Consider the following 26,445-nt stretch of genomic DNA (forward strand, 5'->3'; position numbering starts at 1 on the left):
CTGAGAATAGCCTCTATCTCTTGACCAAGCAGGGGTGTTGAAAAGCCTCGACACTGGCAGAGCACGCATCAACACAGAGACAGCTGAGGAGGAAACACATCTAGAGGAAATGCAGGGTGGAAACTGGAAGCACTAATCACATGACCGACTTTCTCTGGACAGTGCATGACTAAAATGCAACAGCAAACCTGGAAAAAGTGTCCAGGGTTTTAAAATTAGGTCATATTTTTTAGATCAAAAAAAAGCAAGACATGATCTACAAGAAGAACAAGAAAAGAAAATAGATCTCCTCATTACCAGGAAGGAAACAAATAAGGATGCCTTTATGCTGATTAATATAAGGCTAAGCTACATTCCTCTTCTCCCTCCCACTCTGTGCAGCCCAAGCATTTGAGTTTCGTTTCTTCAGGAGTCAACTTTGTTGGTTGTTTGGAACAGATCCAATCATTGTGCAAGTACAAAAACCTGAAACATTGCCTACAGCACTAGAAAGATTAAGCTGCCCCAGCAGCCAGAGGAGCCTATGCTTTCCAAAATTTCTGATCTCCATTTTAGAAACTATGTGGTGAGGAATATGATGAAAGACTACCTGCCAGGTGACCATTTCTTACCTTTGAATTAACTGTTCCCCGGTTGCAGTAGAGTTTGGCATTTGTTTTTATGTTATTTGGATCTATTCCTAGTGCCTCTGTGTACAGTTCATATGCTAGTTTGTAGTTTCCTTCTTTGAATGCTTTATTCCCATCTTCTTTCTTTGCTTTAAGTGCTTTGGCATTCTAAAAGAAAATAAACCCTGGATAAGGACATTAGGTAAGTGGTTCAGGGGTACCAAGCACCTTTTTTTGCTGGGTGAGGGTCCTGAAACATAACTGTTCAAATTTGGTTTCAGACACCATTACAGGATACAAAAGTCACAGCCTTGCTACAGCAGCTGAAACGAGCTGTAAGCACTCTGCCTTCCCCCAAGAGAAGCGCTAAGGAACAGCCAGTGCTAGTTACAGGCATTCTCTGCAGAAACAAAGCTTGCCTAATGTTTAAGATGAGAACATGACAGTGAAGTAAATTTATGTATTTAAAAAAAATAGGAACAGGATCTTACTTTTTGAGAGCTTATACAAGTAAACAGATTTTAAAAGTCAAAGAACTACAGAGTAGAAATAAGGGAAGGAGCAACATGAAAGTAAGAGTGTTTAAATGCAAGTCAACCTGTAGGCACTAATATTGAATCTGAAAGTTAGAAGTTCTTTTAGAACTGATAGACATAGTTTTATTGCTCCTATATCTGATCAAAGAACAAAGAATAATGAAAGGGAGGCAGTCTTCAAAGTATCACAGCCTTCTGAGAAAAAGCTTCTAGCAACTCAGTTTTACCTCAAGCAGCAGCTGGTTGTCTTTGGGAAGGCCTTGACACACTAATTGCTACTGGAGAGCTGGGGAATGATAATGTTGAGGGAGGAAGGAAGGACTGATCCAGTAGAACTAAGTTAGGTGTTTGGTTAAAAAAAACCAAAACAAACAACAAAAACCCAAACCCGGTAATTTTGCTGTCCCATCCCCAGCATCCACAACTTACACGGCAAGCAAGACATGCTTTCTCGTGATCAGGAGCCATTCTGAGTGCTTGGACAAAAAACTGCACTGCTTTCTCAATACAGTCCTCATAATAAAGGCAGAGACCACGGACATATAGAGCGTCTGCATTTGTTGAGTCCATTCGTAAGATGTCACTGTAACAGACATATTAAAAAATAAAATGTTTCCCTATTCCAGTTTCCTTCTGATCTCCAAAAGTACTCTTCCTCCGCCGAGATATTTATTTTATCATGTCTATGGTACAGATGTGCAAAAAGTATAACCAAGCAAGACTGCTGGTTATTAACTGAGTCTAAATAATTTCCTGGTGAGATTACCTTTAAAGGGGATAAATTGATACACCCTTCCTCATCACAATTTGCATTAAGGATTATTTCTTTTTTTATATTCCCTCATTGATTTCAGGCTGTGGAAAACAAGCAGCCGCCAGGACATACTATCAGGTGTTCCTCAAACTCTAGACCTTAAGACACTCACCTTGCTACAGACTGTGCTTCTGGGTAGCGACCCAATAACGCTAAACATTCAGCCTTGAGGATTTTGAATCGGTGACAAGCAGGAGCAAACTCCAAAGCACGATCCATGCAAAACACAACCTGGTGTGAGAAAAAACACAACTGTGAGCAAAGCAAATAGCCAAAGGCCTAATTTGAAAGGCTGCACCATTACCACACTTGAGATTTCATATCTGTCTTTGAACAGGAAGATAAGCGTGCAGACACCTGTTTCCTCTGCTGCTGGAGGCATATTTCATTAGAAAATTTTCCTCACGTGCAGGTTTTTTGTCCTGTCTTTTAAAGGGCTTTGTGTACAAAGGTTTGTGGCACCTGCTATGTTACTATGACATAGCACTACACAAATTCAAGGGACACCTGTAGAAGGTCCATCCCTTTAACTCTTCTGAAATTGTAGGCCCTGAAGAAAAAGCCAAGGAAGACAATTCTGCCCCTGTTTCCTGCATTATAAAGACACATGGGAAGGACAGAAATTCAATAGATTGAGACAGTTTGGACTGGACAAAACACAAAAAAGTACAGTGCAGGGACTGATCTTACATTGGTCTGACTGCAATGGGCAGGGTGATCTAATAGGTCTTTTCCATCTCTGCCTCTCTGGTGGGGACATCTGCATGAGAACAGGGTCATTGTTTCACCAAGGTTCATCTGCTTCCCCGGCCCGTGACATCACGATTGCCTGCTGTGGGAAGCACTGTGCTCCTGACTGAGAAGCCAATGGCTTCTGGGTGAGGAAGGAGCAAGAGCAGCTCTCCAGGAACAAAGATCACACTTCATGCAAGCCTCCCCAGTGAAGTGAGACGGGAGGAGTGAAGGGACAGATGCAAAAGCCCAGAACATGCAATACAGGCAGGATAATTCCTACACATGAAATCCAGATTGACCACACATCCCATTTGCTCCACATAACCAGGTGACACAAAGCTGGGATTTACCCTTCCAAAATCTTGAGCTTAGCCTAAGAGTCAGTGACCAGAACAATGAGCTTAATGTGCTGGACAATCTCCTTTCTGGGCCAAACTTGGGCCTTACATGCATCCACTGAACAGAAACAGTTGCATGAGAAGTGTTTTTTGCCTTTCAGATTTCATGCTGTCATTTCTTGTTATATCAGGTCAGTACCAGCTGCATCCTGTTACAGCCCTTGGGAAGAAAGATTTGGAAACAGTAATAGAGAATGCCCCACGCAGATCTGCATTCCTCCTTCAATGACCCTCACTATAATATTGGCAGACTGCCTTTTTTTTTTTTTTAATTAAAGAGTTGAGAAAGAAGAATCCTGGATATGCATTTTAGGAGCAAAGCGTGATCAAATGCTGCTGCTGACAAAATCTGTATTAAACAGCTCATTCATGGTTCCACTCACCCTGCAAAGCAAACAATAATAAAGGATACTCAGCCTGAGCCAGTCACCCTCTTCACTCTTCATTCATTCAGTGCTAAGAGAGCATGAGCTCTGCCATTTTCACAACTATTACAGTTCACAAGACAGCCCTGCTTCAATAGCAAAAGTATGTTGTACAGCACCTCCCATCAGGACCCAGCTAATATTAGGCAGGGAAATTAGACATGCATCTGGCTGAACTGGCCACGTAAAATATGTCAGTTCATAATGCTTCAGCAAACAATCAAGTTAATCTTACCTTCCTGAAATCCCGTTTCTCAAAATCCACTTCAGCTATTTTTTCATACTCAAGCACAGTACTGGCGTTCTTCAGCTGAAAGACAGGAGAACACAGCAAGTATTGCAGGACAGTCAGTGCTCTAAAACACCATGAAGCAGCATTTAAGCAGCCAATCCCTAAAGCATCAGAGCAAAAACTACTGCAGACCATGGAACAATAATGCAGATTACATGAATTCTTTTGCCAGCATTAAAATCAGTTTGAAATCAAGTGACCTAACTGGTAGCCCAAGAAAACGTACCCCTGCAAATAAGATACAAAAGTGGCAGCAACCTTCTACACACTGCATCACCCACTTCCCTGCTGCCTTACTACCATTCACCATTTCTCCTCTGGAGTGCTGAGTGAAAGACCAGCTTAGCCTCCGTGTTTTCTGCTAAGAGACAATCACACACAAAAGTAACTGTGCGACCTGATGGTCTACTGAAAAACAGATATAGAGAGTTTGACAGCATCTCATTTTTTCCCCCATTACCTCACAGCATGCAAAGTATCATTACTAATGATGACGACTGTGATTCCACCTTGCAAATTTGAAGTGAAAGGCTTACCAGTTCAACCCATTCCCTTTGACAGCCTCATCTACTGGGAATATTTAAATTTTAAGAACCTCTTACCTCTTGCTGTGCCTGAGTATTCTTATGATCCAGTTCTAAAACTCGTTGAAAGCAGCGGCTGGCAGCCATGGCATTCCCTAGGGAAAGATGGCACTTCCCTTCCCGTAGATGGCCCTGAGAAGACAGTTAAAAGGGAGTTGCAAGAGGTGCAGTAGGTGGAGACAAGAGTATTGAGACATGAATAAGAAGCATGACATTTTTCACATACCCTTACAAAGCTATCATCCAATCTGACAGACTGCTGAGCATCTCCCAGTGCTTCTCGGAATCTCCCCAGCATCATGAGTGTGGCAGCTCTGTTACCATAATAACTGGCATTATTAGGACAGGTATCTGGAGAAGATGTAAGAGCACTCACTGTTAGTATAATGCAAGCAGCCATACAACTTGTAGAATGTATTAAAAAGCTGTGGTTGGATTAAAAACTCACATTCCCTCCCCGATCTATGACATCACCTGAGTGGCTTAAGATGACACATGATGGTCAAGTAGCTGTTTTGAATAGCAAGTCTAATACTATTGCTCCCCACACTATGTACAAGAATAAACTCATATAGAACAAAAGTTTGTGGCGTTCAGTCTGGCAGCACTGCCGACCCTGCATTAGAGAGAAAGCTGGACTGGTTTCATGTTAAGAATATCTTGGCTGGAGGAGAAACAAAGAACTGCTGCAATCACCCACATTGGCACTGAGCTGCATTACCAATCTGGTGAAATTTTGCAAGGTAATTAAAGCACGTAAAAAGTTTTCATCCAATGTGCGCTGTTAGAAACTCTGCTGGTATATTTTAAATCAATAACCAGCTTTGATTCTTAGACATGGTCTTCAGCAAAGATTAATATTATCATCAAATGTTCTTACCTATGGCTTTTGTGTAATAGTTGTATGCTTCATTGTAATCTTTCTTGGCATAGTATGCGTTTCCTTGTTCCTTGAATGATTCAGCTTCTCTGAAAAGAAGCAAACCACCACATTTTAAAAGGAATTGAGCACCAGAACAGATTCTGACCATGACCAAGCACGTGATCCCCAAGCAACCTCAGTACAACTCTTTGGTGCTCTTAAGCGCTTCTAGCTAGTTGCTGTGAGAATTCCTCTGTATATACTGTCCATAAGAAAACAGCACGACTCATGTCCTCCTGCCTCTCAGATACTTCATCACTTTACCAGGGCCATGAACAGGGATACTCAGGGATATTACCTAGCCGAGTATTACTGGAATGCAATAGCAGACTAAAGCCACCTTTGAGTACTACCCTCCCTTCAGTCTCAGAAGCACTGGCTTCTTAAGAGTCCAGCAAAACTCTGTTGTACATGGTTAATCACACTAGCCTACTCCCGTGAGGTGCTGCATAACCTCAGCAGTCACTGAAGTCAAGAAACAGAGTACTGTCTATCTTTCAGAAGTAGTCCCACATACTTAAGAAACAGGGCCAAGAACAATTTCTACATTCACAAGACAGCTAAATCTAAGAGAAATAAGGGTGTAAGCCTCAAGTAGAAGCTAGGCACTGCCTTGGCAACAGGTCCAGAAATAGTCCTCACACTCAAGAGCAAGCATTTGCAGAGACAGTTTAGGACTTTTAAAAACACACAACATATGGTTTAGAGCAGCATCCCTTAAACTCTTGAAAACAAAGTTTCGCCTGAAGGAAATTAAACCCTTCTCTTTCTTCTCCCATCTACCTTCACCCTTTTAGATAAACAGTCTGAGAGGGAACTTGTACCATTGTGTTAAGTTTAATTCAGCTTCACTGAATTAAATGCAGTGATTTAGTTCATTTGCTTCCCCTTCTAGACTGTTTTAACACATAAAAACTATGAGGCCAACTCAAAAGAAGCATCAGCCCACTCTTAAGATACAGCAGTCAAGACTTGCATCGTGCTTTTGGGACATCACTGCTGTAGCCAGAGAGACAGACACTGTTTGTCTGCTCTCCAAAGTGCTGGCACAACCAGAACTCTGGCCCCACACAAAGACAAATTCTGACCATTGGAACAAAGACCAGCTCAGACTCCACCCTTCATGTCCCACCAGGGACATGGCCAGCATATCTACAAGCCCCAGCTACTCTCTCCTTCAACAACTAGCAATCATCTGCTAGAGCTGCCCAGCCACAGGGATCACCTGCACAGGGGAAATGACTGTATCACAAGCAGTACAGGTGAAGTTGATTATTACAGGTCATCATATTCCTCTTGGATGACTACCAGCTGATCTGAACAAAGCCTTTGCTGAGGAATGAAGCAGAAGCCAAGCTGCTTCAAAAACAGCTGGGTGATCCCCCAGTCTGCCAGAGCAGAGTTGCACTTGTGGGCTCAAACATAGGTCACTTCCAGGCTGTGCTTCAGTGTTTTCTTGAAAGAAGGATCCAGAAGCAAAGGTGTGTCTTTGCACCACTTGCTGCAGGAAAGCTACTTACAGGGAAACCCAAGGTAAATAAAAGCAAGCCAAATCAGAGAACACAGGACTAGAGAGTGAAGAGTCACAGGACCTTTCACATACAAATATCTCCACCCAATTCCAGAGTACACATGGGCTGTTCAATTGCTCTTGGGGCTGAGGAGCTTTATTTCTGCATCTGGCAACACTACTGTAACAGTCAAAGGCCTGAGTCAGAGCCAGTCTTCAGTCTACCAGGTACTATAAACACAGAGATAATGTTCACATTTCAAAATTTAGGCTTATCTATTGCAGAAAGTATTATGCAAGCGATTCATTTCTGTACACCTTAAAAAATTCTCAAAAATTAGATGCAACTTCGGGCGTGTTACAGGACTGGGTTTTGCCCAGAGGAAGCAAAGAATTTTGTCTTTCACAAATCACATTCTTAATAAACCTAGCAGGATAGAAGTTGACTGTCTTCACTTAAGGCTGTAGCTACAACACATACAAAGTGTGGAAAAGGTGCTCTTACTATAGAGGACGTACTGTTAGAATGTGCTGCTGTGAGAAGCCTCTTTCAGTATACAAAATAAAAACTGAAGGGAAGACTGCTGACTAGTCCTGCATTTTAGTAAGCTGCCAAATCCAAGACCTGCGGGTGCAGAGCAGACTCGGTAAGAGTTGACAACCGCTTAGCATTTTTATTTTGGAAGTACCTAGACATCAGATCCTTATGCAAGGAATGCATTTATCTACTGGAAGCTGCCCTCCATACAAAGCTGCCAACCCAGGACAGACTGCGCTCAAGCTGCAGCGTCCTCGCCAAGGGGGGAGCACTGCCAGAGACCCCGGCAGTCCCAGGCCACATCTCGGCAAAGGCAGCGCAGGAGCTGAAGCGAGGAGGAGGGACCCCACCAGTGAACGAGAGCAATGTTCAGCAAGCCTACTAGAAAAAGAACAAAGGGAATTGTGTTGAAACAAGTTCACATGTTTTTAACCTCATTCAGGCTTGCCATTGGCCATTCCCACACAACTGCCTCATGCAAAGGGTTGTTTTCACTGAGCCATCTCAGTTCTGCCAGCTGGCAAAACAATAGACACAGGGAGCTGCCACACCGAGGGCCCGAAGGCCACAGTTGAAGTGCATGCTCTTCACTTTCATTTTTAACTTTTGCTATCAGCTACGCTCCAGCAATGGACCAGATGCAGCCCTGCTGTAATTCTGCTGAAGCCAAGCAACAGAAAGAACACACAACCACACTGATGTATTTATTTAAAATAAGATGAATAAATAACAGGGTGACAAAGAAACGGGTTAGCACACGCACCCCACTGCCTTGGAAGGGTCTTGTCACAGCTCCTGGGTTCAGTTCATCCCTGCTGCACCCACTCCTATTCCAGCAAACGATGAACTCTACCATCTGATATGGGAAACTGCCATTACCTCCTCCACCCCAGCCTTACCCCATCTCACCCAAGGAAGGTGCTTGTCCCACAGCCTTGCTCTTCCTTAGAAGCCAGCACACTGCCAGACCCTGAACAGCAAGCAGTACAGCACCCCTCCATGCTCCTCCCTCCCTAAGGCCACAAGATCTAGAAATGATTACGTGCCTGTTGGATGGCTCTATATCACAAGTGGCAGGACTCATGCTTTGCATGATTAAAAATGTGTCCAACCACATTTTTTGAATATTACAGATCAAACATTCAAAATGCAGTGGAAAAACTTATCAGTAATTCTGCACTTCCGGAACCTTGGCAGTAAGCAGTTTAACCAAAACTTTATTCTCTTGTTTCTGTAATCATAAATGGAAAAGAAAATCACAGACCCTATTAAAGTTCCTTCCCTCAGAAGCTCTCTGTTGTACAGTCTAAAGAAAAGGGTGAACAGTATGAAAGGCAGAACTCATCTGAGGTACCATCGTAACCTGCTTAGCATACCAGTCCCTGATTCACAAGTCTTTTAGCAATTTTACCTGTCACATTATAAGGAAGCATCGTCTAATAGATACAGCTAAAGGGCTGGGTGCCAGAGCATCCTGTCTGCCAACAAACTGCTGGGAAGAGTTGGGAAAATAGGAGAAAGAAAACAGATACATGGCAAAACCAACTTTCACAAAGCACCCAGTATTCCGAGATGCTAGAGAAAACACACAGACACAAGAATTACTGTTTTCTACTCTTTTTCATTGGTCTATTTTCCTTTTAAGCGTTTACTTTAACAGATTGATATATCAACAAGTCACAGCACCTCAGATAACACTAGCAGAAAGGAAGTACACAGGTATTTCTATTGCTCACATGGCTTAAAGCTTAATGATGACAAAAGATTGTGAAAGAAAAAGCAAACGCCTTCCAAAGCACAAAGACAGTTGCTGGAAATGCAAGGCTTGTGGTCTGAGTTCCTAGACACAGAACAGAAGCATCTCTCCTCAGTTGTGCTCCACTGACATAGAAAGCACACAGAGAAAACAGTTCTTGTTTACCATGGTCTCTGGCTATAACAAGAAAAAATGCAGATCTCCTGATATCACTGCTAATTGTTTCAATCCAAACAGATGCTGCAGCCTGAATGAGATCATTCTGCATCTCACACTGATGTAGGCTGCATTCCCCACTTGCTACTTTTGAAACTGAAGAAGAATCGTGCTTTGCTAAAAATATGATCCAGGCTGAATAGATTGCTTTGTGAGGGGAGGTTAGTGTCTTCTCAGGGTCTCTCCACACTAGACACAGAAGACAGGGAAGAGTTGCACCAAGGATCTCAGGAAGAAGCTTGTCTTTCATTGCTTGCATGTACCAAGGGCTCACAAGGAGGGAACTGTTTGGAGTAACTCTCTCCCTGCAAGCTAGTCATTTCCCCCCCCCCCCTTTTATAACATTTGTCAGGACCCCCAATTCTTCAGATGCTCTGGCCCTGGTCACCCTAGAGGACCTGCCACCAAGACAAGCAGCAGCCGCGTGTTCTGATGCTCCCCTCGCACAGCCAGGGGCTCAGGGGACACACTGCGAGGAGCTCGCTGCCTGCCTGGTGGGAGAAGGAACCATCACAAGGCTCCTTCTATTCCCCATGCCCCGCTGAAAGCTCAGCCCCTGCTCGTTCCCAGAAGAGCTATGAGAAGCAGCCATCCCGCGCACCAGTGACACAATCCCACGTTTGCCTAACAACTTCTGCCTCCTCCTCAGAGCTTCCACACACTGCCCCCACTCGAGCACCGATCATGGCTTCCACCCTTCCTACGCCAGCTCCTAACGAGATGTACACAGACCTATCTCGCAACACACCTGATTTTCTAAGTCGTCGAAAACTTGGGGGATCTGTACAAACAGCATCTCCTAGGTCTAGATGTGCTAGCACCAAGCCCGTGCACACAGGTACGTGCTCAAAGCAATACTACCCACCTACAGAAATTCAGCATTTAAGCAGGTGGCAGACTTGCTCTCTCTCAGCCCTCTTGACTCTCACTCCTACTTCATTTCCTGCCACCATTACGAAACAGTGACAAAACCCCTAAAATATCTAGGATTTAAGGAAGGCTCCAAAATCCTGTCCTGGCCAAGCAATCTTTTTGGGGATGCTCTAACAAAAGGAGCACACCTGCCTTTTCTAAGCAATTCTTGCAGAGAATTTTTCTTTAATAGGATACAGTGCCTTTATCTGGCATTTTTTTTTTAGTTGAAATCCAGTCCAGATTCTCAGCTGTCGTATGTTACTCAGCTGTTGGGGTAAAATAAGTTTGGTGATCTCAATACAGTTTACAGCAGGCAGATGTCTAGAGCTTAAAATTAGCTGTCATATTTGCCACTGGACATACAATACTCTCCTCTCCCTTCTTTCAGGACTTGGAAGAGAAGCCAAACACTATGTGGGCCACAGAGCTATACAGGGTATCTTCCCTGTACACTTTAGAGACCCTTTGTCCAGGTTAGGTTTTATGCTCCGAGTGATGATTTAGAGCAAAGGTAATATATATAATCTCCCATCAGTAGCATTTGTGTTTTCTGTCTCTGGTGCAGAAAACAACATAAAATCATACATAACGTATACTGCGATCACCCTCTGCAGCTAGACATCATCATGCTGACCCTATTGCAGTAGAGACCAAACTGAACACAGAGCAGAACAGTACACCACGCAACACATTTATCTGCACACCAGCACCCCCCACTGAACAAGGAGTGGGTTTACTACTAGCTGCAATACAGAAACGAAAATGACATTTACTCACAGCATGCCCCAAAACAGGGAAATCTTGAGTCTGTACATGTAAATATCTGCATAGATAGTCTAAAGACTCACCAGCTGAAATATAAAAGCAAAGGTCTGCCTCAAGTCTCTCACAAGAGCAGACAACTGCAATGTAACTGGTGTTTACTCCAGAGAAGGCGCACAAAACCCCCACACTATCCTCTACACAGAGCCAGAACATTCCCAATACCCGAGGACAAACTCAAACATGGAAGACCAAGAGCTGCAAAAAACAAAATATGCCACAAGAAATTAAAGAAATGAACCAAACCTCTCCCTGCAGCTGCAAGTGAAAACAGACAGACAATCCCCGAACTTTAATTGCACAGTTATGTAACACACCTCACTCACAGAGCTCAGTATTAACCTAATTCATAGCAATGGCATGATCATTTCTGGCAGGGTCACATCATAGCTGTCGTGAAAACCCACGGAAGGGTCTAGAATCAGCTAGAGATTGCTTTTTTTCCAGAGAGGCCTAAATGAAGGAAGCTAGCCAGCTGGAAGAATTACATGGTAAAAGAACTGCATCTACAACATGATTCACCCTAAAAAATCATGTCTCATGTTAAAGAAACAGGCTGGAACAGCAGGTACTGACCATCTTTTCATACTATATAAAGCAACTACATAATTCAGAGTATTCAAATAGTCTGCAAATTTATGGGAGAGCAAACAACTATGCAAGCAGCTTCTGCTGCTCTTTGTATTATCTTAAGATCATAAAGTAATTACATATTAGTAAAATAGGCTGGATTTACAGCCTGGGAAACTCAAGTGCCCATTTACAAGTAGAACAGGAATAGTGGAACCTTCCCAACGGTGCCCCTACAGCTGACTCAACCCCCCCGCTCTCTGTGAACACAGTCAAGTAACAACATTTATTCACAAGGAGCCTGACCAAGATGCAACTCATTTCATGCAAAATAGCATGAAAGGAGTGGAAAGACTCTTGCTACTCACCAACACCTGACAACCTCCAGGCAACATCTGTCAAACTAATTAGTGACCCAAAGTCAGGCAAGGTGTGAAACCTTCTTGACTTCTGCACAATTTCCTTTGTGTGGCAAGTTTCACATTTATTGCTTTACTAAGGTTAACTATGATTTCTTACTGAGGCATCAGTACATCTGAAGTCTGCAGCAAAAGCACTGTAAAACCAACAGTCTGGGCAGATCATTTCATAATGGTATTTTCTGAACAATTTGAGATACTTCTTTTTAAGAGGCTTCTGCATCCTCCAGTGCTGAAGAATGAGGAGAAAGATCCAGCCTTCAGCATGCACATCAGACAGAATCTAGAGCTGCCATAGAGATGACAAGGAAATTCTCCCTGGCAAAACTCCAGTGACCCAAGCTGGGCCCAGGAAAAAACTGTCCCCATAGGTTAGAAACCGTTAAAATTAATTAAAAACACTGACTTTTTGCAGGTGAACCAGTCCCTGACACTGCACCACAATTCAACCCCTCTTCAGCTGCTGCCCAGCAGAGGAGCTGGCAGTAACAGCACCAGTACCCAGCAGATAAAATTAATGCAATTACATCAACCCTTTTCCATAAGGACCCCCACAATTTATGCAGCAGCAGACAATAATTATCCTGTGACCACACACTACTCTTGTCCCTTAAACAACCTGTGAGTGAGCCATTTGGCATGTTTTCTCCTGTTTCAGTGCATTAGTTACAATCATTCTGAAATACAGATCTCCACTTTTGCTAATTTCCTAATTTTTATTAAGCCACAGAGAACAGAATTATGTGTTTAGACAAAGGTGAGTCCTCAAGCAAAGTATCTGTATCCTGTTGTACTGTAAGTCCTAAACAGAAGTACAGAACATGGAAACTCTTGATGCTGACTTACAGCAGTGATTCAAAAAAGGTTTTTACTTATTGTTGCTGTTTTTTTTTATAGAAGCTAGCACAGACACATCATAAAGGCTGTACTAAATCAGATTCAAGTGTATGTCTGTTCATGCCCATTAGCGTGGAGTGCCTGCATAGCCCCTTCATGGTTCAAGATGTTCTACAAACATTAGATACCTAATTAAGCCTCCAACTACTGTCCCTAACACAGTGACTATCACCCTAATTTACACTGGATCAGCTAAGCCACAGAAGCTAAGCAACTGATGCAAGCCAGGAAGGGCCAAAGTAGAGAAAAGGTTAACACACAGGACCCCAAGAAAATCTGTCCAGGCTGGCAGAAAGGCATGAGCATGTAAGGCCTGCACTTTCTGAGCAACCAAAAAGAATAACTGGAAGTACAATAATCATCTCCTACCTACGCATTTCTCTTTTAGCAGGATAAAGGAGTAATATCCCAACAACAACAAAAAAGGAAACGTGAAAGCACCTAACAAAAGCACTGCATGCTAACGACTACAAACTAGGGCATTGGCCTTTTGACACCAAGAAAAACCCAGATGCATGAGACGGCGTCTGTTCTTCACAGCTAAACCTTCCACTCAGAGCAGAGCGAGGGCCAAACACTGCCTACGAATTCTTCTATTTCTGCACCTGCTCAGCCTTTCCCAAGAAGATCATACTATTCATGACCGGTTTCCTGCACCCATCGCTTCTGCCACGAAACTTGGGAAGTAGGAAGGAAGGGTAACATTAGAGGTCACTATCAGAAGATGACTGTGCCTTCAGCACCGCTTTTACAGTTGGATATTTTTAAGATTTCAAACACATTTAATTAGCCTGGGGGAAGGAATGACTTACCCATAAACAGGGCTTTCCCAGCTTTACAGGCCATGCAATTTGTCAGAATTCTATGCACAACATCCAGGTGCCTCTTCAGCAACATCATCTAATTTAACTCCTTAGAATGACATCACCAGGAAGCCAGCTCCTTCCCAGCACAGCTCCTTAAGCCTTCAATTTCTGACAGTAAACAAGCAGCACAAAACACCCCAGGCCATCAATATTATTTTGAAAATACCATTCCTCAGAGGCTACTTTCAGTTTTGTTTCCTCCTTTTAATTCCATCCACTGAATAATTTCCTAGAGCAATTGCCTCACCTTCTACAGAAATAGTCCTCTCCTCCCCAGTTCCCCAGGAGATAAGCAGCTGCCAGCGTTAGATGCTGCAGAACCAGCAGAATTTCCTAGACATCGGACCTTCCCATCTCACTGCCTGCAGAGACTGCAATGCTTGGCTGCTGCTGGGAACCAGCTCACTTGCTCTTGAGAAGAAAATGTGCAAGAAAGGCTGGGATTCCTACCACCCCCAGCCTCAGGCAACACTGTCTACTCCCCTGGGCAAGGTGCAGCAGATCGCTTTAGAAATAAAACAGCTACTGGAACTTGAAGAGGCTCTTGAATTACGGTAACCTTTTCAGAGCAGGACTCTGCCCAAACACATGCCTGCAACTGACATTCATCCCATTATCCAAGGCAGGACAGAGTAAAAATTGCTGCATGCAGGTTTCAAATGGTACCAGCAAAAAGGCAATTGGGTACGATGAAGAAGCGAAGAGCACTCAAACCTACGAGCTTGAAGCTTCCCTTCTACACCACAGTTTAATACTTTCCTCCTCGTCCTCAGTGATGGGAGAAACCGCTCTTCAGACACCAGCCCATGCAGCCTCGAGACAGAAAGGACGTTATTTCTATTTCTAGGGCACTCAAACTCCAGTTGACCGAAGACAGCCCGACTCCACTACAGGGTGTGCGTTCTAATCCTGGTACACACGGAGGCCATGAGGCCTCGCACGGGACGTGCAGCCAGGGCATCCCAAAATAAAGCGTCACCCGGCAGCGAACGCAGCCCCGGGTGGGACTGCGGGCCCTCGCTGCGAAGCCCCGGCGGGGAGCAGCCGGCGTTTCCCCGCGGGACGAGGCCCGGCTGGGAGAAAGGCCTTTGCCCCCCGCCCCCCCGGGCAGGGACCTGCCGAAGCCCCCCCCGGGAGCGCACCCTGCCTTGCCCGCCGCCCCCGAGGCCAGGAGCTGCCGGCGCCCACCCGAGCCCCGCTGCTCGCGGTCCGCCGGCGCTGCCCCCCCCCCGCCCCCGCCCCGAGCTCCCACAGCCCGCCCGCGGCCCCGCGGGGGACGCCGGAGGGACCCTGCCCGTTCAACGGCCCCCCGGCCCTGAACCCTCCCCGCCCCCCCCCCCCCGCGGAGCGGGGCCGGCCGAGCACCTGCGGCTCCCCCGCACCGAGGCCCCCCCGCCACGGCCCAGGCCCCCTCCCGCCCCCGCAAGCCCAGGGCCGCCCCCGGCTCCCTCAGCCTTACCCGCCCGCCGGGCCACGGCCGGGCCGCGCCCCGCCCGCCGGGAGGGGATACCGGCCGTCCCCTTCCCCTGCCCGGCAGGGCGAGGCCGGCCCGGGGCAGCCGCCCTACCTCCGCGTCTCCTCGCTCTCGGGCTCGCCGAGTCCCTCGGGCGCCGCCATGACCACATCGCACTCGGCCGCCGCCGCCATCTTACCGCCGGGCCGGGCTGGGGACGGACGGTGGGGCGGGGCGGGGGGCGGGCACGGCGCCGGAAGGGGCGGGGCTTCCGCGGACAACGGCGGCGGAGCGCGGGCCGGCATAGAGCGGCGTTGGGGCGGGGCGGCCGCGGGGTCCGCCCGCCATGGGGAGGCCGGCGACGGGACCGGGGCTAGACCGGCGGGTACCGGGTACCGGGGGCCCTCACCCGCTGTCACGGCGGCCCGGGCGGCCCGGCAAGGCCCCGGTCCGCCTACCCGCTAGGGGGCGCTGTGGGCCCGCTGGGCCTCGCCTCGCCCCTTCCGCCGCCGCTCAGGTGAGGCCCCGCCGGTCCCGCAGGCCGCTCTCGGGCCGCTTCGCCCCGGGCCGGCTGTGGGCACAGCCGGGTGTCATCGTCCCCCGTCCCGCCCCCGACCGCCGGCGGCTGCGGGCCGGGCCTCCCGCGTCCCCTCGGGCCCTTCTTGTCCCCGCCCGGCCGGGGCCGTGGGTGCGAGCAGCGCTGGCAGCCCCCCCCGGCCCTCCCCTGATCGGCCGCGTTTGGCAGGCGGGTTCCTCCGGCGGCCCTCGGTGAGGCGGCATGGGGAAGAGCTGCAAGGTGGTTGTGTGCGGCCAGGCCTCCGTCGGGAAAACGTCTATCCTGGAGCAGCTTCTGTACGGGAACCATGTGGTTGGTGAGTCTGGGGGAGGGGGGGACGACGACGGGGAAGGAACCTGGCAGGGGCCCGCCCGGCAGCTCCGCTGGGTGCCAGGCGGCCCTGTGCTGCAGGTGGACAAAGCCTGGCCCCGTTGGGCAAGGCTGTGCCTGGAGAGCCCCTAAACATGCAGGCAGTGGGAGGAGGAAAGATTCGCTGTCCTGCCCCAGGCTACCTGGCAGGACAGTTCTCCCGGTTGTGCCAGGGTCCCCACGTCTCCCCTGCCCACCTCTCTGGCAGGATCCGAGATGATCGAGACCCAGGAGGACATTTACGTGGGCTCCATTGAGACAGACCGGGGGGTGCGCGAGCAGGTGCGCTTCTACGACACGCGGGGCCTGCGGGACGGCCTGGAGCTTCCCAAGCACTGCTTCTCCTGCACGGACGGCTACGTGCTGGTCTACAGCACTGACAGCAAGGAGTCCTTCAAGCGAGTGGAGCTCCTCAAGAAGGAGATTGACAAGTCCAAAGACAAGAAAGAGGCGAGTATCCTAGGGGAAAGGGGCTGCAGAGTGGAATCTGCTCCCCTTGTTCAAGTTCTCACCCAAAGACTCCTTTCCTCTACTTGTTACAAGGTGGCGACAGGGACTCCTGTTCCATAAAACACTCAGTTGTAACCAGCTGTTGTCCTGGGATGCTTTCTGAGTGTGCCAGTGCTCAACAGGCCCTTCCAACTTTGGGGCTGGTTTGACATACATGGACCCGAACAGGAGGGGAAGCTGCCAAAAGGGAGCGCTGGGAAATGTGGCGTTCTAAAAAGCCTTAGCATGGAGGGGGAATTAGCTGCAGGACTGGGCCTGGCACTGAGGGTCTTCAGCGCAGAGCCAGGCTGCCCCATTCAGCTCTGCATTTGGTACCTTCAGCGAGTCTTCTCACCCTTTTTTGAACAGGTCACCATCGTGGTTTTGGGCAACAAGTGTGACCTGCAGGAGCAGCGCCGGGTGGACCATGACGCAGCCCAGCACTGGGCCAAGGGTGAGAAGGTGAAGCTGTGGGAGGTGTCTGTGGCTGACCGGCATACGCTGATCGAGCCATTCATCTACCTGGCTAGTAAGATGACGCAGCCACAAAGCAAGTCTGCTTTTCCCTTGAGTCGCAAGAACAAGGGCAGCGGATCCATGGATGGCTGAGCCTTGTTTTTCCTTCTGTTGCCACCTCCTCTTCCTCACTTCCCTATTTCCCTTACACATACCTCCTGCTGAGCCTGTTTGGTGTCACAAAGCTTGCGGGAAGCACCGTGGCACAAGGAACGGGTGTCCCAGGGCTAGGGATGGTCTTTGAGGGCAAGAGAGGTGACCCATCTCCCTGCACTGGGACAGGGATGGCTCTTTTCACTGCCCAGCACCTGCAGATGTTGGAGGTGCTACAGGAAAGCCAGGATTCGCTGAGTGACCCCCTCTGCTCTCTGTGCACAGGCTGGCAGACCCGAGGGCCGTAGGCTGCTAGAGGGGAGGCACAGTATGGGGCTGGCCAGCAGGTGGGGATCAGCTCCATGGCTGAGCACAGCCGGGCCAGAGGAAACAATTCCCCCCCTTCTTGAGCTGCTCTGTTTTATATTTACTGAGACCATGTGAGACAAGCCCATTTGCTGGCCCTGCCTCCATCCCAGCTGCTGTCAGAGCACCTCTCCCTTGTCCTACCCCACCTGGGTCTGTGGTGCTGCAGTATTCCCTGGCAGATTGCCCCTTACCTGGCAGTGCTTGCTGCACCTTTACCTGTAGAAATAGTTAGTCATCCTGCCCCAGTGAATGCATAGTGCAGAAGGCAGGGCAAGATGTTGTTATTGAGGGCAGGGTGCCCACATCCACCACAATGCAGCCCTCCTCGAGTGTGGACTCGGTCTTGACCTTGCAGAAGCTGGGACTGTACTTAGCCTGCACACCCTGATGCTTAGGGCTGTGGCAGCTCTCGCTGCCCATCTGTCATGGTGCTGACTCTCCTCTCAAAACCACCACAAGACAAGGGAAAGGTGTCCCGGTCCTGCCCAGCAACATGTGTTCCCTTCAGCTAGTCTGGATCTAGGAGAGGAAAAAAAAACAACAAAAAAACCCGAGAAAGCCCTGCCTTGTTTATACTTGTTCCTTTTATTTACCGAGTAACACAATAAAGCCATGAGATTCAATTATCAAAATATTTTCCTTTTTTTTTTTCTTTTTTCCCAACAGTTATAGTACATCAAAAAAATATACAATGAACATTACAGGAGGGGTACTGGCCAAGTCCCTAGAGTCTGTTTATTCCATTTTTGTGGGGTGGTTTGTTTTTTTGAATCAAACTGTTCACGTCACTCCAAGGTTATTTACAGAGGGGCACACATTATTGAGCGCTATGGACTATGCCCTACTACCTAGTACAGCATATGCTAAGTCAAAGGCAGTAAATGCTTTGGATAGCACAGGAGCAGGGAGGGTTTCTGGAGGCAGGGAATGCGATAGAGGGAGTGTGTTCTTACGCAGCTCGTTGCAGTATTATTGTTATTAGAAGGAATGGCTTTCAAGGGGTTAAAGTGCCAAGTGTAGGAGTGTATTATTAGGACTCCACTGGTGGAGGGATGACAGGAGCAGCCACTGCTGGCTCCAGCACAGGTTTTTTTAGAACAAAATGCAGGGGAACGACCCACCGGTGCCGGGTGGCTTCTGCAGGCTGGAGCACGGCCACAGCTGGCTGCTCCTGGCTCCCCACGCTCCTGAGGCTGGTGGGCACGTTGCAGGAGGGGACACGCTGCCCTTCTCTGCTGTGGCCAGGGCTGGGAGTGACCGGCGAGGCGGCCCGGGGAAGAGCACAGTGAGATGAACAAGGGGAGGGCTGGAGCCGGGCTGACCACGGACTGCTTGGCACTGTGACGCTGTCGGAGCTGTGTCCCTCCTGTCGCCCGCAGGCCCCAGCCAGCGCAGGCTCCCGGCCTGTGGGACACGGGGTCCAGGCTGTATGTGTCCACTAGGCTGTGGGACCATTTCCCTGTCGCTGACAAAGCCGTTGCTGCTGGGAGCCTTCCTTCCCTTGGCTGCTCTCTGAGCCAGGTCTCCCACCACTGTAAGACCTTTTGGTTGTCTCTATGCCCAGCCTTCCATGCAAGCTCGCTCTTCTGGTGCCTTCTCTCCACTTCCCTCCTCCCCAGGGCAGAGAGGTGCCCCAAGCAGATGAATCTGTACCCAGGGGCTCCCTCGCAATCCTGTCCTCTGCAGCAGGAGCACAGCAGTGGCACCGCAGGTCAGCGCTGCCCGCGGCGTGAGAAACAGGCCCTCCAGACGCAGGTGCACAGCTCCGTGCCGCCCTGCTCCCTCTGTGCAGGCTTCCTGCCCTCGCCCGAGGCTCCAGCTCTTTCTGCCAGCTCTGGGAAGCAGAAGCGTTTGAGCCGCATGAGTTTCCCATTGGCCCGTTCCCATTCACCTCCCATCGCCAGGACTCTGTCCTGAGCATCAGCGGAGCGCGCTGGGCAAAATCCTCCTGAAATCCAGGCATTGCTTCTGGCCAAGATGTCGAATACGTGCTTGTGCGTGTGGATTCCCAGGTGCATAAACTGACCTACCTCTTCCCAAGGGCTGGGAGGGAAGCACGCCACAGCAGAGGTCTCTGAGCCAGCACCCTGGGCCACGGGACGGGAAGGGAATCGTCTGCACAGAGCTAAGTGTTGCACTGTTTTTTTCTGCTCTGACCACCACTCCTGGCTGTACAGACAGCATGAGCACCAAAGTAAAACGCAGACAGCAAATGCGGCGGGCAAGCTGCTCCCCCTGGATTGCATAGATCGGGGTGGGTTGTCACTCCAGCGTAAGGTCCATTTGGGTTGCAACTTTCCTGCATACTTCTATTTACAGCAGCGCGCTGGGAACCCGAAGCGCCGTGATTACAGTTTTCAGACCAGGTCATCGCTGGGCTTTCTGAGCACAGTGAAAAGCAGAGCTACGACTTCAGGGTCCCTCCGGGGCCCAGCTTTCTGCAGGCTACGACAGGAGCGTCACATGGGGAGCGCCGAGCGTAGGCTGTGGGTGCTGCCTGCTCCTTCATACCTGATTGTCCGGGCTGCTGGGGACACCTTTGTTTTTGGGAATCATCGGTAACTCCCTGGAAGCTCCTAACAGGGATGGGGTTGGAGGGCCGGGCATGGCAGCTGGCCGACAGGTGAGCAGCTTCATTGCCTTTCACTGAAGAACCGAAAGTGCTTTAGGGACATTCACTTAGCCTCACAGCATCTCCCGGGAGGTAGGGGCAGGGCTGTCCCCTGCAGGTGGGACAGAGGCAAACAGCTGGCGCCGAGCACAGGGTCACCTCCTTGGAGAGCCCGCACCGGGTGGCCTGGCTCTCCCGTCCTCGCTGGGCTGCAGCGGAGCCCGTCTCCGGCCGCAGGCCCAAGTTGTGTGCTTCTCGGGGGCCAGGGCAGGGGCAGTGTGCTTTTGGAGGGAGGAGGCGCCGGCCCTGGGCTTCAGCTATTGCTCTTGGAGTGAAGATATGGTCAGTGTGGCCGGTGCCCGCCACGGCGGGGGCTCTTTGGCTGGTGGGACATAAGGGGTTGTGGGGCGTAGGGGGCTGGTGGGCAGCAAGGAAACACCCGGCCAGCACAGGCAAGTGCAGGGCTGGTGAGGGCACAGCCAGCCCGGTCTGAGAGGGGAACTGTCAACTTTCCGCTTGTTCTGGGGTCGTTTCTCCTAGTACGAGCTGGGCTGAGATTCCCCTCACAGTTCCCTTCCCACTGGGCTGGCAGGGACCAGCCAGCTAGAGGGATGCTCCTTCCCCCAGGGACCAGCCAGCTCCTCTTCTTCCAGTCTGTTAACTGGGAGGGTGACTCGGGCACCGTCCTCTCCTGTGTGCCGCCCAGCTGCATGATGGGCTCCTCTGCTGAGCACGGGGCCGGCACAGGCAGGGAGAGCAGCAGGGATGCACGGCGGGGCTGGCTGGGCTGTGCCGGGGTATCTCGCCCCAGCAGGAGCCCGCTCAAAGCAAAGGAGAAGCCAGGGTTGATGTCTATGACTATGGTTTCCCACCAGCTAGAAGAGCAGCCTGCCCGGGAGTGCCGCCCCACGCCGCGCAGCCCCCACGGCACAGCCCGGTCTGCAGCAGACGGACCCTCGGCAGGCGAGCGGCTCTAGTAGGGCGCGAAGACGATGGGGCCCGGCGTGGTGCGGACGTGGGCCGGTGGCGTTCGGAAAAGGGCTGGTCCGAGGATCGGGGCTTGGAAGAGGGTGGTGGCAGCGGCTGGTCTCAGGGCGAGGGGGCCAGGCATGGCGCAGACAGTGGCCGCGGTGAGCGGGCTCGGCAGGAAGCGGGTCGCCAGGGTTTTGGTGAGATGCTTCTGCAAAGCCAGCTTGGACTGCGGGAGGGAGGAGGAGACACTGTGAGGCAGCCGGCCGCGGGAGAGCCCCCAGCCTCAGCTCCCCAGGCCAGACAGACAGCCCCGCGTCAGCCCCTGCCCACGCTGACTTTCAGCTGAGCTCTCGGCACGTCTCCGCGGTAAACACGGCCCCCGACCCGACACACTCCATCCCACAGACCGGCTCCCTCGGCTTGGCCGCTCCCAGGTCAGAGCACGCAAGGATGCCCCGGTCGTTACAACCTCCCCAGGGAGGTCCTCGGCCCCATCACACCAGCCCAGAGACCTGCTGTGGCTGGGCTGTTCCCCGCATCCATGCTTTCCTCTGGTGCCCTGGGATGGCTTTTGCTGCCAAACTCTGTGCTCTGCAAGCAAACGCTTAGGCTTCGTTTAACTGAGCCGTGCCAGCCCCAAGCACCCAACCATCACAGCTCTCCCCTTCAGAAATTGTGAAACCGGTGGAAGAATGACAACTGCTGCAGTTGTGAATGCTGCTGCCAGAGGACGTACAAGTTATTCCCGTGCTTTCCTTCTCAGGAATAAAGACTCAAACTCCTCTCACCACTACAGCCCTCCCTCCCCAAGGGGAGCAGCTTAGATGTGATCATGGGAACTGAAGCTTTAAGAAAAGCAGCTCCTGTGTCTCCTACTGCAAGAGATGGCTAACATGGCAAACGACGTTTCAGAGAGCAAACCGGGTGGGTAATTTGCAGGGAGACAGATACCTTGAGAATACTCACTGCGAGGGCAGCGTTCTTCTGGAGCTTGTTATAGGGGCTGTACTTGGGCTTGGGCGGCTTCCCCGCCAGCCTGTCTTTGTGCCTCCGGCTGCTCATGTGCTGGGAGAGGAAAACAGCTGGATCACCCGGAGCCGGGACAGCGAGGGCAGACCCACGGCACCGTGTGGCTCGGTTCCACGGGGGATGCCCATCACCTTCTCGGAGGGGACCATCAGGTACCCACCCCCCGAGCCCCTGGTGCCTGTGCAGAGGGGTCTGCACACCCGTGCCCGGTGCCCCTGCGTTCCCAGGGGAAAGGCACATGCCAGGCCTGGCATCGTCACCTGTTTGAGCTGGGTCTCCGAGTTCACGTAGATCTCGCACACTTGGCAGTGAAACGCCTTGTTCTGGATGTTGATGCTCCCCTTGTTGCCGATCCGCTTGGATTTGTGCCCTGCCCGGGAGAGGAGCTTGCCTCGGCCTCGCCGGATCTGGGTGCTGTGACCTTCCAGCATTGACTTGTGCTTGGCGCCTGGGTGGCAGAGAGGACACTCGGCAAACACTGACTTTGCAAACAAACCCTGTGCCGTGCCGCGGCAGCAGGAAGGATACCCTCCAAGCAACCCGCCCAACAGCGCTGTACATCCCCCTTCCCGTGGGACCCTGGTCCCCCCACCAACCTGTGCCCGGCGGCACTTGGAGGCAGAGGGGACAGGGAGGTGCCTGGGAGTCCGGACTCTTGCCGGGGATGCGGCAGCCTGTTCCCAAACCCTGCCAAGCTCTCGGGGCCAGCTGCGCTTTGCAGGCAGACCAGAAATGCTCAGCTTCCCAGAGACCCCCTGCTCTCTCCATGTGCCAGACCTTCGGAGAAACTGCTATTTTAAGCGTGTGCTGGAGCCCGTCGCCTGTCCCCGGGCGTTAGCAGAGTCTGCAGAGCCGGGCACGCGTCACCCGCCATGCTGCAGCATCTGAGCTGTGCCCAAGGTCAGAGAGGATCCGGCCGCAGAGCCAGGAATAGCTCAGCGGGGTTACAGGAGGCAGGGAAGGAGGAACCCGAAATCCCTGCACACCTGGGGACAGGGCGCTCTGTCCTGCCCCTGCGGGCACAGCGCGGCGGGGGTGGGCAAGTAATTTAAGTCACCGCTAATTCATTCTATTTTTTAAGGCGTTAAGCAAGGAGCCTGAGTCCGTGTGACAGCCACGGAGGAGCGCAAGCCTGCAAACATTTTGTTTGTTTGTTTGTTTGTTCTTTTTCCCCAAATCAGCTCCTAAATTTGTAACCGGAGCTGACAAAAGCAAAAGGACACATTTGCAGCTAAGCCGCAGCGGTGTCCTGAGCTGACCCCTGTGCATGGTTGCTGCTGCTGCCTCCGCAGGTGCCTGGGGAACTGGTTCCCAGTTCTTGCTGAACTGGGGGAGGGAAGGCCCTTCTCTTTAAAACCGGGGTGCCCATCCTTGTTTAGCATCCTCCAGAGAAAGGGGCAAGCTGGGAGCTGGTGCTGTAGGGGGGGTGTAAAGGCCCGGGGGGGGGTGTCCGGCTGCCCCTTCCTCCCCTCCAGCCACCCCCACGCTGCAGGGGGACCCTCGCCAGCCCCAGACGCCTGCCTGCCCCGCAGGGGCTGCCGGCTGCAGCCGATGGATGAGCCAGCGCTTGCTGCTGGGCCCCGAAGCTCAGATTCCCAAGGGGCTTCTCAAAATGACCACGAGCCCAAACCACCAAGCTGCTTTTGGGAGGATTATCCTGGGTCTGAAAGAGGCACTGGCACTCAGGTTGCTATCAGCTTAAAGCCAAACTGCAACGGAATATAAAGTAGCCTCCAATCACTTGATTAAATGTATCTGAAAGTGTCTTTAATTAAGAGACATGAACAATAAGAGAGCATTTGACCTTGCTAAAATTCACTCCATAAGCTGCAGCACAGGTAAAACACCACCACTTATCTTTGCAAGCCACCTTACTTAGCCTTTTTTAATTAACGCAACATTCATTAACGCTCGCCATTTCCCTGCAAGGCTGTTCGGTGATGGGGCACGGCAGGACTTTGCACAGATCCCAGGACGGAGCTGCGAGGGGCCCGTTCCCCCGTCCCCCCGTGCAGGCGATGCCCTTACCGGTGTTGTGAGCCTCCAGCTGGGACAGGGAGTTGACGGTCACTTTGCAGGTGGGACAGTACAGGTGCTGTTTGCTCTTCTTCCCCTCCTTCTCGCTGTCGGGAGCTGCCGAGCTGACGCTGCTGCCCGACTCCGCTGCCTGTGCCTCGGCTGCCTGCACCTCGGCTGCCTGCGGGGCCGAGGAGGCCACGCTGGTGACGTCCGAGGTGCCCTCCGACAGCTCCGAGGCCGGCGGGGAGCCCAGCGGGGCGACGCTGCCCGACAGTTCCGCGGGCGATTCCTCGGCGCCGGGCATCAGCCCCAGGCTGCTGCACTCGCCCTCCGGCTCCTGCAGGCCGTTGGCTTCAGCTGGCGGGAGGGAAAGGAAAGGGGGAAAAGGGGAAAAAAGAAGAAACGGGCAGAAAGGGAAAGTTCTCTGTGCTTGAACGGGTTGTCTGGGTTTCAGAGAGCACCCCCGTCCTCCCCAAGACTATCTCAGGCACTGTCTGCTCTTGTTCATCCCTGTCGAGGATGGCTTTTCCCAAGGTCTCTCCCGTTACCGCTTTTATCTGCGGTTTGTGGCTGCCGGGCTCAGCACAAAAGCCCGGGTGAGCTCCGGCGCTGCCTCAGCTCGGACCGGGGAACTGGCTCGTACCAGCCCCATCCCTGCGCAGTGGCAGAGCCCTGGGGATGTGCGAGCCCTCATCAGGGCACGGGCAGGGGCAGGGATTGCTTCCTCTCCTGCAGCCGTGCAAAACGTCTCCCAGAGACAGCAAATCACAGGGAAAACACCCGCCACTTCCCCCACGCAACCGCAGGGACGCAGGGGGGCCAGGTTCCCCCAGGGACATGAGCTGCCCAGGCTCCCGGGCTGGATTTCCATCCCTTCCCGGCGATGCTGCCCCCAGCCAGGCACGCCAGGGATGCCAGCGGAGCACAAAAGCGAATTTATCAGCATTTGTGGTGGCATTTACGCCACACTAGTCGCAGCCCTCCTCAGCCTGACAGTGGCAGGATGCTCAGACACGAGGCTGCTGCGGTTCAGGATTTAACCCGGCTCTTCAGGATGCTGCAGCCACGGCAGAGCTGCTGTGAACACGACCGCCGCTGCGCTGCCGGGAACCGGCCAGGTCGCTCACTCCGGTGTCACGGGCTGCCGGCACGGGACCCTCCCGCACCCCCTGCCCACGTACCTGTGCTGCTGGGCTCCCCGCTGCCCTCGGGGCTGGGGGCGAAGTCGGCTGCGCTGTCCCGGCCGGCGGCCACCGCCGCAGCCCCCGCTGCCTTCTGCTTGTTCTTCATGGCCTCAATGGCTTTCAGCCTCCGTGCGTGCTTGTGGCCCTTGTAGTGGGCTTCTGCCTGGTTCTGGGGAGGGAGAGACGGGGACGGCCACGTCGGTGCTGCGGCCGGACAGACGGCCGGACACAGGGAGGATAGGTGAAGGGGTCAGCCCCAGGGCGCGGCTGCTCGGACACGTTTCCAGTGCAGCCACCTCCCCTGATGACATTCATCCCCAGGGCCACCTCAGAGGTGGTATTTTTGGCTGGGCGTAGCGCAAAGCTGCTTTCCTCCTCCCGCCAGATTGCTCTGCACACAAATGTATTCAGGCCGAGGTATCACTTTGCTAAGACATCACCGCATTGCACAGCTGAGATAAGGACCCTGCTCTGATTAAATGCACCAAGTCACTTTTAAAAGAAGCTTTCAGGCAAAATTTATGACTTCAGAAACGTACAATGAATTGCTAGCTGTAAAAATAAAATAAAAAAGTACATCGGTGGGGAGGACGCGTCTCCCATTGTAACCTAACGGGTATCTAACATGCAATTTACATTCACGGGCTCCTTTCTCCCAGCAAACGCTGAATAATGAAGTGCACGTTGATGGGTTCATGCCTGCACCGAACTGATAAAAACATACATAAAAGAAAATCACCCGAACATTTGTGTCCTCGGCAGTCGGGGACAATGCCACATTGTCCCCCAAAACAACTACAGTTTAGCAATTTATGGACAGTAAAGCCAATATGAATTAAGACACTGTACCACTGAGCAGCACGGATTAATTTGCACGGCGTTCTCAGAGGCCGGCTGAGGCTTCCCATGCTCGGTATGAAGAAGCATCCCTTCCCTTCCCTTCCCTCCCCCCGCGGCTCTCC

General features: G+C 51.5%; 3 protein-coding genes across 4 annotated transcripts in view; 1 reads left to right on the plus strand and 2 right to left on the minus strand.

The window, feature by feature from the left end:
- DNAJC7 (DnaJ heat shock protein family (Hsp40) member C7) overlaps nt 1-15,498 on the minus strand; it is a 25,697-nt gene extending 10,199 nt beyond the window's left edge. Inside the window, exons 1-8 of the mRNA XM_049799445.1 lie at nt 15,391-15,498; nt 5,273-5,361; nt 4,619-4,743; nt 4,411-4,524; nt 3,752-3,826; nt 2,071-2,189; nt 1,574-1,727; nt 612-776 (exon numbers count right to left, since the gene is read on the minus strand). Coding sequence (XP_049655402.1) covers nt 612-776; nt 1,574-1,727; nt 2,071-2,189; nt 3,752-3,826; nt 4,411-4,524; nt 4,619-4,743; nt 5,273-5,361; nt 15,391-15,470 — 921 coding nt within the window. The 5' untranslated portion in view covers nt 15,471-15,498. The remainder of the gene's footprint in view (nt 1-611; nt 777-1,573; nt 1,728-2,070; nt 2,190-3,751; nt 3,827-4,410; nt 4,525-4,618; nt 4,744-5,272; nt 5,362-15,390) is intronic.
- A 53-nt stretch (nt 15,499-15,551) lies between these two features.
- NKIRAS2 (NFKB inhibitor interacting Ras like 2) lies at nt 15,552-18,300 on the plus strand. Of its 2 annotated transcripts, XM_049800725.1 has the most exons (4): nt 15,552-16,148; nt 16,410-16,487; nt 16,585-16,651; nt 17,060-17,287. In XM_049800725.1, the coding sequence occupies exons 1-4, from the start codon at nt 16,055-16,057 to the stop codon at nt 17,154-17,156; spliced, it is 336 nt and encodes a 111-aa protein (XP_049656682.1). In that variant the 5' UTR covers nt 15,552-16,054; the 3' UTR covers nt 17,157-17,287. The 2 variants fall into 2 exon arrangements, with proteins under 2 accessions (XP_049656682.1, XP_049656681.1); XM_049800724.1 differs by having other exon boundaries at nt 15,620-16,148; nt 16,410-16,651; nt 17,060-18,300.
- Nucleotides 18,301-18,443: 143 nt separating this feature from the next.
- The window catches only part of ZNF385C (zinc finger protein 385C), a 98,841-nt gene continuing 90,839 nt past the window's right edge, over nt 18,444-26,445 (minus strand). The window contains 5 exon segments of the mRNA XM_049800717.1: nt 18,444-21,477; nt 22,203-22,316; nt 22,541-22,728; nt 24,309-24,656; nt 25,481-25,652. Coding sequence (XP_049656674.1) covers nt 21,253-21,477; nt 22,203-22,316; nt 22,541-22,728; nt 24,309-24,656; nt 25,481-25,652 — 1,047 coding nt within the window. The 3' untranslated portion in view covers nt 18,444-21,252.

This window comes from Accipiter gentilis, chromosome 5, assembly GCF_929443795.1.
Source record: "Accipiter gentilis chromosome 5, bAccGen1.1, whole genome shotgun sequence".
Classification (NCBI taxonomy): Eukaryota; Metazoa; Chordata; class Aves; order Accipitriformes; family Accipitridae; genus Astur; species Astur gentilis.

What these genes read in the sequence shown, in the direction of transcription:
- NKIRAS2 (XM_049800724.1), top strand. Translation starts at nt 16,055, where the DNA reads ATGGGGAAGAGCTGCAAGGTGGTTGTGTGCGGCCAGGCCTCCGTCGGG. An exon ending in GTACGGGAACCATGTGGTTG is followed by an intron (nt 16,149 to 16,409) that starts GTGAGTCTGGGG and finishes CCTCTCTGGCAG; the next exon opens with GATCCGAGATGATCGAGACC. An exon ending in AGTCCAAAGACAAGAAAGAG is followed by an intron (nt 16,652 to 17,059) that starts GCGAGTATCCTA and finishes TTTTTTGAACAG; the next exon opens with GTCACCATCGTGGTTTTGGG.